At 32.8% G+C, this 11,719-nt stretch overlaps 1 protein-coding gene across 1 annotated transcript; it reads left to right on the top strand.

Moving 5' to 3' along the window:
• Positions 1-2,170: 2,170 nt before the first annotated feature.
• Positions 2,171-3,607, top strand: LOC146912969 (F-box/LRR-repeat protein 16-like). Its single transcript, XM_085720825.1, has 2 exons — positions 2,171-2,583; positions 2,635-3,607. Exons 1-2 carry the CDS (start codon positions 2,171-2,173, stop codon positions 3,605-3,607), a joined length of 1,386 nt encoding a protein of 461 aa, XP_085576951.1.
• The last annotated feature ends 8,112 nt before the right edge of the window (positions 3,608-11,719 follow it).

The raw sequence follows: 11,719 nt of genomic DNA, 5'->3' as shown, positions 1-11,719 counted from the left end.
TCAGAAAGAGAATGTAACCAAAAAGCTTTTCAAAAAGAGAAAATTAATAGGATACTCATAGCATGATTCTCAATGGAAGAAAGATAGTAGCAATGACCAAAAAATAGAAAGTTTAAGCCACTCCACATTATTATTGTTGAGATTCTGAAATGGAAAATTCTATTGTTTAATGGTAAAAAATGGGAAATTCTTTGTATATATCTCTAAACTTAATACATATATTTAAACTTATATATAAATAATTATTCTTATGGATTATATAATTGACTTTAAGCCTCAATGTGAAATCTCTAACAATCGGTTTAGTCATCATCCAAAAAAGTACATGGATACCATACCACCTATAAATGGTTGTTTAAAGGGATCCTATTGTAAACTGAAAAAAGGACATCACCAATTTTACTTCAAATTTTAGTTAATATCAGTAAAATATGTGGTTTTTTTTATAGTTAACGGGTCTTAATTATTAGTTATAGTTCTACTTATTTTGATTTTCGAGATCATGCTAACATGTGTGTTAATTTTCCTTTTAAAAAAAATATTTTCCTAACTTTTGTTACCAAAAAGCAAACAAATAAGCTTAATAAATTACTCCCTCCGATCACATTTATAAGCAAAAAATCACTTTTTAGATTCATTCAATACTTAATGTATTTGGTCAATATATAGACCAAATTCATTATTTATTCAATGAACCTAAAAAGTGCATTTTTGCTTATAAATGTGACCGAGGGGAGTATGTTTTTGGATCTGCTAAAAGTAAATAGATGTTTTGGTAAGATTAAAATGTTATGAAGATTTTTATTTTTATTGCAACATTTATCTCTATTAATTTCTTTTGTAATTTTTAATAGTGTCAACCTGTTTTGTAATTTTAAATTTTTGACATTTCACCATCAAATAATGGCCATAACCGATGAAATCAATTTTCAATTCATTTTATTTTTTAATTTTTATATGACTTCTATTAAACTATATATGTTTACATTGTTGCGACTTATTCGTTTAACTTCTTCTGGAAAGACCTGTGCGGTAGCACGGGTCAAGAGTCTAGTTTATTTTACTGTCATCAATTGTTAGTGTGTATAATAGGGATCAACGTAATACATGCATTTTATTTTTCTTATTAGTTGCATTTTATTATGTTACGTCGTTACACCTAGATTTTCGTTAGTTTACGTTTAGCTTAGAAAAATCTTTTCCAAAAAATCAAATATGTCAAACTTCAAATTTTTTCTTAAGAAAATTCCTTGGATTTTAACCCAAGAGGTCTTTTTCCTTTTATTTCTTAATCAAATTTTTAATCAATTTTAATCTATATTTAGACTTGCTTTCTTGTAATTAAAATCAATCAACTTCACTTCTTTTATTCTTCTATACCTTTGAGGTCTCTCATCCCTTCTAAAAACTTTTTCTAAAGCATTAAAATCAATCCAACCCACCAAATAAATTTTTAAGGTGAACTACATTGGTTTTGATCCCTTTTCTTTAGGGTATGTAGGCAAAGGATTTTATCCTTCCAAATCAAATGAAAAATACCAAAAATCATGCTTCTTCTCCCTCCATTTTTTCACTTAGACTTTTAGGCCTTTATTTTTCAAAAATAATCAAATAACTTAGCATAAGATAATTTAGGCAAGAGGTTCCTACGGAGTACCGTAGTCATTTAGGGTGCTTAAAAACCTTCCCTATGCGGAACCAACCCCTGGACCTTTAATCTCTCAAGGGTTTTTACTCACTATTTCCCTTCCCACGAATAAAAGTAGAAAGTTCAAAGATTGACGATTCAAACCCAATTAATGGTTTGACATCCAAAAATCAAGAGCACAATATAGTATAGGAAAATAGATTATTTTTTTATTATAATTATTCTATTTTTTAATACAATTCTTTGTACATTCTATTATGGTCAACAGTAAAAATTAAATTGGTTTGAAGTAAATGAAATTTGTTTTGAAATAAAGAAAATTGTTTTACTTGTATATTGATCGTGTTGCAAAAGTGCCTCACATGAAATTGAGTCCACCGTGAAAGCCCATTTACTAGTTTCATATAAATAGAGAAGGAATAACAGTATTTACTTTACAAACAAACTAACCCTAGTTCTGTATTGATCCGAAACCCTGAAACACTTTCTCATATCTTTTATTTGCGGCACTCTCACCATTCAATGAAAAGGAAGAAAATACCTTCTTCCCTAAAATCTTCACCAGAAATTCCAGTTAAAAAGAAGAAGAGAACATCTTCTCTCAATTCTTCTTCACAACAAATGGTTGAGAATTTACCTGATGACTGTTGGGAATATATTTTCAAATTCTTCGTTAAGGACGACGGTGGTTACTGTTTGAATTCTCTATCTCTCGTCTCCAAACAATTCCTCTCCATAACCAACAGTCTCCTATTCTCACTCATTGTCTATCCCTCAAGAGTCCCTTTCCTCAAACACCTACTCAAAAGGTTCCCCAACCTTACTTCCATTACGCTCGACCACAACATTGACGGTTTTTGTGACATCGACAACATTTTTCGCTTAATCTCTAGTTTCCTGTTGAAGAAACTCACATCGCTCGTTTTCTCCGGCCAGTCTAGTTTCCCGTTGAACAAACTCAAATCGATCCTTTACTCCAGTGAAAGCACCTTTCCCGCAGATGGGTTGCGAGCTTTCTCCCAAAACATAACAACTTTAACCTCTCTCACTTGTTCTATCAATTTTCTCAAGAAAAATGACTTGTTACTCATTGCAGATTGTTTCCCATTGCTCAAAGAACTCAACCTCGAACTCAATTACCCTTTTCTATGTCAAACTAATTTCAAGAATGGAACTCACTTTCTGTTATCAAAATCTAAGTTGGTCAACAATCAAACTGATTTCATTAATGGAATTCACTCTCTGTTATCAAAGTGTCGATGTATTCACCATTTGAATCTTAGTGGCACTTTTTTTCTTGACGATACACATGTTGCCGAGTTCTCTTTGTTTCTTGGTGATTTGGTGTCTATAAACCTTAATCATTGTTCAAGGCTCACAGAATCAGCCTTGTTTTCCCTAGTAAGAAATTGTCCTTCGCTTAGTGAGATCAAAATGCAAAACACAGCTATTGGGATGGTGAGTGTAGAGAATTCTGGTGTATACACTCAATTAAAGTCTCTCTATTTGGGTGAAAATGATTGGTTACACGATGAAAAGATTATGATGTTAGCTTCCTTTTTCCCTAATTTGCAGCTGCTTGATTTATATACTTATAATAACATCTCTGAAGGTATTTGTCAAGTTTTCAGGAGATGTGATAAGATTAAGCATTTGAACTTATCCGAATGTTCAAGACTGAAGCTACTTAGAATAAAGTTTGTAATTCACCAGCTGGAGGTGTTGAACTTGTCATGTACAAATGTTGATGATAAAACACTCTATGCGATCTCAAAGAATTGTTTGGGGCTTTTGAAACTATTACTGAGAAAATGTAAAAGGGTCACAAAGAAGGGAGTTAAACATGTGGTAAAAAACTGCACACAACTTAGAGAGATTTATTTGGGTGATTTAGATTTAGATTTAGTTGAGATAAGTAGGAAATTCTTCTTGCGTCATGGATGCCTTCTTTGCTGGTAATCTAAAAATGCTATGCTGAAGTTTGAACTCTGTAAGTTGGTTTTATTTTAAGATTTACTTTTTGAGAAATTAGTTTTTTAAACTGTAAACTTACAAACGTGCATTTACTGATAATTCCCTGAATAATATTGTAGCATTCTTATATAATGTACAATGTAGTTAAGAAATTGAGTGTAGTGTTGTTAAATGTGGTAGCATTTTTATATATATCGTACATAGTTTTAGTTTTGTTTTGTCAATCTTTGTAGTCTCAAACGCTGCCTGCACGGCTGCACCATCTTTGTGCACTCAACCATTATTTTGACCATTGTTGCCATATAATATCTATTGAGTTTGAATTTTTATATGAGAATATTTTACTTAATTATTAATGTTGGCTTAACGAACGGAAGGACTAACAACTCATCACACATGTCAGGCATAAAAGCCTAACTTATATCAAGGCTCATAACAGATCACAAATTTCATGTAATTAAGATATTTGAAGTAAATAGGATATTTCTAGTATCAAGATAACTGAATCAGTAGTCCTTAAACCTTTGCACATGGTGGCAATCTTTTGTAGGTAAATTTAATTATTTGGCATGACAAGCTCCAAAACCATATTAGAAACTAGATTACATCAGGTAATTTAGGAGTTAGATAAGTATCAATTCTCCCTTGACATCCGTCACAGACTCATCCTCAATCACTTCTTATATCAAATAAAGGCATTCAGATATGGTGCATGTTGTAAGTAAGCCGCTGTAAAGTTTTGTTTGTTTTGATGTCTGTATAGAAATGGATCAGTTTTATTGCCGCGGCTGTTATAACATATATGACAGAAGCAGCAGTTTCAATTCAGGGAATGTTGGTGTTTCTTCCTTCATCTTGATGTCTGTGTAGTGATGCAGTTTCAGTTTAGGGAGTGTTGGTGCTGATGTAGATTCAATTCATGTGGCTTCTATTTAGTAGAAAGGGTATAAATATAGTACGATATGGAAAAAATATAATTTGAACAAAATCAGTAGATGATGAAGGCCTTATTTCCTAAACTTGATGTATATGATGTTTTCTGATAAATTTTTATGGAAAATATTTCATAATTTAATTGTATATGCTAGATATTCATATATGCTGAGTGCCGTTTTGATAGAACCTGTAAAATCAAGATGTGTGGAATGTATTTGTGTTCGTTATGTTGCCAATATCGAAGTTTTGGTATCTATCTCCTTGGTCTTAACTTTTCTAGTCAGTGTTGATTTTTTTTTATGCCTACAGGTTACTGGAGATCCAGGGAAGGTGGTTGCAGTTCAAAGAAATTTTCGCAAGTTTGGAATTGAAGAAATAGCTAGAATTGAAAGGTTCCAAAGCACAACTGAGTGCCTAAGAATTTCCTTTATTTTATTATTATTGGAATAATGTATAGTTTTCCAAAAGGATTTGTTGAGTGTCAAATTTTATTAACCTCATTGTTACTGTTTAATCTGGTTTCTGAGGTCACCTATACTTTATTTGCTAATGAATTTGATGAAATGTATTAACCTTTCGCAACATTCTTTGGCTATTGCAAGATTAAATGTTGTATACCCTCATGGTACAATTTATACTATATATATATATATATATATATATATATATATATATATATATATATCACGTAGTAGTTCCTTTCAAAAAAAAAAAAAATCGCACGTAGCAACAAATCAAAATCAAAATGATGACTGAACACTTACATCACTACTTTCTGGTTTTCTTAAATTCATCACTACTTTCTAAAATAACCAAAGCATACAGCGGCGAAGCTACCACAATTTTAACGAGGGGGCCAAACATATAGAGGAAATAAAATATATTTTTTTTGATAGAAAGAAATAAAATATATTTTAAAAACTAATATATTAAAACTTAATCAACGAGTAAAATAAATTCACAATAATTTTTACTTGATAGAAAGAAATAAAATATATTTTAAAAACTAATATATTAATCTTAATCAACGAGTAAAATAAATTCACATAATTTTTCCTTATATTTAATGAAACGGCAACAAAGCAAATAAAAGCTTCCTTAAAAAAACAAAGAAAATAAAAGCTAACAATAGTTATTTATAAAAGTTTAGCTATATGGAGTTTTAAGAAGTCAAATTTATATCTCTAAAAAAAGGTCAAATTTATACATAATGGACACTAAAATAAATAGATTATGAATATTATTTAATATCAACTCTCTTTGAACCAACAAAATTGTTTGAAGTAGCCAAATAATATATTAATGGGGTAGCTATAGTATTAAACTATGTTAATTGCTCAAGTTTTTTTTTTCTTTTGGGGTAGCCAATGCTACCCCATGGCTCTAAAGCCCTTCGCCCCTGAAAGCATATGTAGAAACCAAGATGAAGAATTGAGCTTGTTGTAACAGAGCTCTAAGATGTAAAGAATTAAGAAGGTCTATTGAATGGGAATATCAAGAAAATTCGAATCGGACTATGAAACGGAAAATTTGATGACATGCATGGAGGACGAGTCAGAGAACTCCAATCGGACTAATATAGTATCACAAAGCTGCATCAAAATCTGTTTTACTGCACTTGATCAGTTTTTTATGTATTAATCGTATGCGAGTAAAATACCATTTGGATCATTAACCGAAACTTCATCTCAGTTTTTAATAAAGCCATTGATAAAAAAGTGATTATCATATTGAATGGATTTGTTGCGTATGAAACATGTGCATCAGATCAGATGTTGATATGATGCGTTCAGGTCATTTGAAGCTAATCATAGCATTGAACATTAGTAACAACGCATTATACAACTGAGCTTGAATACATGTCATTCATTTCCTTGAATCTCTATATAACATTAGTAACTATGAAGCACAAATACTCTTCTGTTATTTTTGGATTTCCAAACCGTTGTATTTGGATTTCCAAATTCTATTATCTACCGAAGTTGTTACTAGGTTGAGTCACGACCAGGTCGCTCTCTTTAAGACGTTTCGTGGCACTACCCAAAATTGTGCAAGGTAGACTATCAACCACGCCGCCTCCAGGATAAAACAAGCCCAGCTACAACTGTTCGATTAACTACTGCACTGTAGAAAATCGTTCGAGATTTACTCCTTCGAATATGGTACTAAGACCACTCTTTAATACTGAAACCACTTTAATATGGTATTATTACCATTCTATATGGTGCTAAGACCACTCAAATATGGTGTTTCCACCATTCTAACCTTTACGTTCTCCAAACTTTCAATATGGTACTACGACCACTCAAATATGGTGATACCACCATTTCTCCTCAAATAGAAAAATATTTAAATAATTTATATACTGTTAACATCATTCATAATTCCGACGGGACATTATTATTATGAAAGGGACCATGATCTTAATAGTACTCTTTATTCCGAAGGGACTTAGATTATTGAAGGGACTATGAACTTAAGACCATTCTTAATTCCGAAGGGACATTAAACCGAAAAGGGACTATGGTCTTAAGAACACTCTTAATTCCGAAGGGACAGAAAGGAGTAGAAGCAGAAGAAACCCGTTAGCACAAGTCGGAGGGAGAAGAGAGAAATCGCACAGGAAGCATCAACTGTGCGATTTGGTGTATTTTTTGAACTGAGTGGTGTCCTCTATTTATATAGAGATTCTGTAACTGTTTTAGCACAAATTGCGACAACAGTTACTCTTAATGGATAAAGTTAAAATGAAGTTTATCCATTAATCAGTTCAACAACACTTGTGGATAGGATCAAAAGAAACAAATCCACAAAAGTGGAGGAAACAAATTATTGGATTTGAATGAAGGAAATATAAGAGATTTAATTAAATTCTTATTCTTATCACAACCACCATAAGCTAAATTTATGGGAAGTGATATTCTCGAATAAAAATAGTAATTACTATTATTTTTATCATTATCAAGTATTTAAAATTAAATACCGCAATTTAAACACTACTAATGTGTGTGTTCTATTTTATGTGGGACCCCCACACTCTATTTTTTCAATTCACACAACATTAGATCAAAGTATGATTACTTGGTGTTTAATCTTCCAATTTATTTTCCAACATCACACTAATGTTCCAACATCTTCAAATTAGGCATGTCCCATTGGACACACGCCGATGTCGGACTCTCATATGATACCCGTACGACACATGTCGCATAACTCATAGAAGTGTCCTAAAAAGCTTTTTATTTTATTTTTTCTTGTATAAAAGCCACTTCCGTGAGCCGTTACGATATTTTTCATAATGTATATAATTAAGCATCCTATACAAATTCAGAAACAAATTCAGTCCGGTGTTGTTAAATAGCGGCCATAATAATAAGAAAATCTCTTGTCAGGTATTGTTTTTCATAAACAAATTCAGTCCGGTGTTGTTAAATAGCGGCTATAATGCTCTTGGATTGCGGAATTTAAACAAATTACAATTGTGCCGCAATACATTATTTAGTAGAAAATATTGTACAATAACAGTTATAGTGGCACTATCTCACTATTGTGCAACGGAATTTGAACAAAACGTTATTTTGCATATTAGTTTTCTGTGCTGGTATGGAGTATTGTGTAGTAGAATTGTTGTTGTTTTGAGGCTAGGCGTCTTCGCCCTTTCTTCACGGCTACGGCAACATCTTGTGATTGAACAGGGGCTTATAAGTATAATTTGCTGATTCAAATAAAATAAAATGGCTGGCATTTGGCCCTCTTTTATATCAACTTTGTGTTGATGTCATTGATTGAGATGTTATGATTTTGGAACAGAGTGAATCCTTAGTGCTAAAGTCACTCCACTAGTAACAATAACAGAAGTTAATAATATTCCATTTGTTGAGAAGGTCTAAGATGGAATGAATTGAGAAGGTCTTTCGAATGGGAACGGTATGAAAAATTCCACACGGACTATGAAACGGAACATTTAAAGAAATGCACAGAATAAGAGTCAGAGAGGCATTTGTATCTGGTAATATAGTATCACAAAGCATCAAAGTCTGTTTTACTACACCTGAACTGTTTTTCATCTCTTAATCGTTTGCGAGTAAAATACCATTTTGATCATTAAAACACGAGTTATTAACAGATAAGATGCTGATTTGTTTTGATGCCTACTATTTATTTTTAAAGTTATTATATTTAAACATATGTTTCCATGCTTGAATTTAAGCCACAAAAAACTAATTCTTCAAGAGTAAGTTATCTTCTTGTATACAAGTGATTTCATTGCATATACAACTGAGCATGAATACAAGTCGTTTCGTTGAATCTCTATGAAGCATGAACACTCTTAGAATTAAGCGTGTCCGGTCGGACACACGCCGGTGTCTAAGACTCATATGATTACTCATACAACATGTGTCGCTTAATTTAGATGTCTCCACACCAAGATTCCTATTGCATTCAATATATTTTTTCCTTCCCAACGGTTTGGTTGTCCCAAAGGATCTACATCAGAAAGTACAAAGTCTCCGTCTGGCATGTCCCAAACATCTCGCATATGTGTATATAACCTCGAGTTCTCATTCCCTTAATTGAACTTTCACTTATACTACTGAAAAAGACTTCATGTGATTTCCCTCTTTTCTTTAGATCGTCCAAAATTTCGTTTAACAGTCAACTTTCTACGATTTTTCATTGCGCTTTCTACAGAAAGCAATGCCAAACATGATCAACAGTGCAACATAATTTGTTTTTTAAATTTCCAACAACCTTAAAAGCATCATAAATACTTGCAAGTATGAGCCATGTAAAAACAGCCTCTATTCATTCCCAGTGTTATGCCAAAAATTGATTTATTTTGCAGCCTCTATTCACATCAATCCAATTACACTTGAAAAGTAACGCCTTAGGACAAGAATCCCATGTACAATAAACTTATGAACCTGGTGTTTGATTTTAAAAGAGATTAGTATCTAAGTGATTGACAGTACACCTAGATACAAACAAAACTATTGACATAGTTAATAAACTTTTGAATGGTTAAAAAGAAAACATTGTCTTCCAACTTAAATTAAATTTGTTAATGAAATTTAACAAACTTCTAAAAATAGATACAACACTCTTTAAAGTTATTTTTAAAAAAAATGATTCTTTCTTAGATTATTTTTAGAAGACACAAACTTTTAAAATGATTTTTTTTCTTAAAAAAGTTAAAACATAAGATCTCTTTGAGTGATTATTTCTTAGAGACTTTATAAAAAATTAGAATCTATTTTATGTCTGTTTTTTGCCATAAAAATCATTTTATTTTAAAACTTATTTAGTTGGTCAGAAATTATTTCAATCTTTTTCCCGAAAAAAAAATTATTTCAATCTTTTGACATTAGTTTCTTTCTCCTCTAAAAGGGATTTTTTTATATTTTATTTTTTACAAAAAATATTATTTTTTTTGACACAAACAAAACTTATGGCATTTCATTAATAATAATAGTAGCAATACAACTTGGAATTACATCAAAAATATTGCGTGAAGCATGTGATAAAGCTGCCCTTGCAAGAGCATGAGCGCTTCCGTTTGCTTGACGCCTAGTAAACACAACTTCATGGTTGTTAAAATTTTGGAGTAAATTTCTGCAACTTTTAACTATTAACCCATACTCCGAATGATTCACCTTATTGGAATGCACGTCATCAACTAACATCTTGCAGTCTGATTCAAAGATAACCCTATAATGACCCAAAGTTGTGTTCCACTTGAGACATTGATGCAGCCCCCAAGCTTCACTCTCCGCCGGAGACATAGAAGCTTTTAAGACATCTGTCATAGCCCGTACAAACCGTCCTTCACTATCTCTTAAGACTGCTCCCATACTAATTTTCCGATCAGCGGTGGAAATTGCTGCGTCAACATTGCATTTTAACAAACCAGCCCTGGGAGGTTGCCAAACTGCGGCATGTGTCTGCTGCTGAGTCATGATGTGAGTCTGATGTACTCTTCTAGCACATTCCCAAGCATTAAGCACTGCTTGTGCACGCTGCAAAATCTGATATGGTGATTCAATTTTGTTTTCCCACAATTGCAAATTCCGTCTCTTCCATATACTCCAAGAAGTCATAGAAAAACTCACCAATTGTTTCACTGACAATCGCTGCCACATGCAAGTGAAGACATCACCAAAGCTTTCAGCCCCATCCATCAATTCTTCCAACAAAGGCAAAAGATTTACTTTCCGCCAACATGTTATACTATCCGCACAAACAAGAAATAGGTGCCAATTATACTCTGTATAAGATTGAGAAATTACACAATTTGAGGTACACTCCACTCCTTTACAATTCAGCCTTTGTCTATTCGGTAGACAGTCCCTTCCAAGGCGCCACATGAAATGCTTAACCTTTGGAGGAATCGGTAGAGACCACAACTTATTCCAATCACCTTCTACTTTCCATTCATCTCTATTAATCAACACATCTACACAAACACGATATGCACTTTTAACTGAATAAACACCTTTCTTATCGAACCTCCAAATAATTGCATCATTTTGCTCACGGTTCATTCCAAATCAGTGGTTCATTCCAAGACCTAGTTTGAGGATCAATTAAATGACTTACAGTGGCGGTTGCAGCGGTTTGAATTGTTGGAGTTGATATAATAGGATTTGCCTCATTTCGGAGCCAAGGAGAATGCCAAATCGGAATAATTGAACCATCACCAATTCTCCACCGGTAACCTATTTTCAACAATATTCGAGAAGACCATATGCTACGCCAAACATAACTAGGATTGTGTCCCAAGGACGCTCCTAAAAAAATCCCAATTCGGAAAGTATTTAGCTTTGAAAATTCTAGAGACCATAGCATTCAGGTTGGTTAAGAAGTTCCAACCTTGTTTCCCCAACATTTCTAAATTGAAACCATGGATATGACGAAAGCCCATTCCGCCCCATTCTTTCCTCATAGTAAGCCTTTACCAACTCATCCATCGGATACCTCCACGCCCCTCATTTTTCATACCCCACCAAAAGGAATTCAACATTTTTTCAATGTCTTCTGCTATAGAATGAGGGAGAAGGAATACACTCATGCAATAGGATGGAATAACTTGAGCCACTGATTTAATCAGAACTTCTTTCCCGGCTTGGGATAGCATTTTACTACTCCATCCAGAAATACGAT

The sequence above is a fragment of the Medicago sativa genome, chromosome 6 (assembly GCF_051527215.1).
Source record: "Medicago sativa cultivar Bolivia chromosome 6, Bolivia_mono, whole genome shotgun sequence".
Taxonomy (NCBI): Eukaryota; Viridiplantae; Streptophyta; class Magnoliopsida; order Fabales; family Fabaceae; genus Medicago; species Medicago sativa.
The sequence above is the reverse complement of the archived record's forward strand: the minus strand, read 5'-3'. Positions and strand labels throughout refer to the sequence as shown.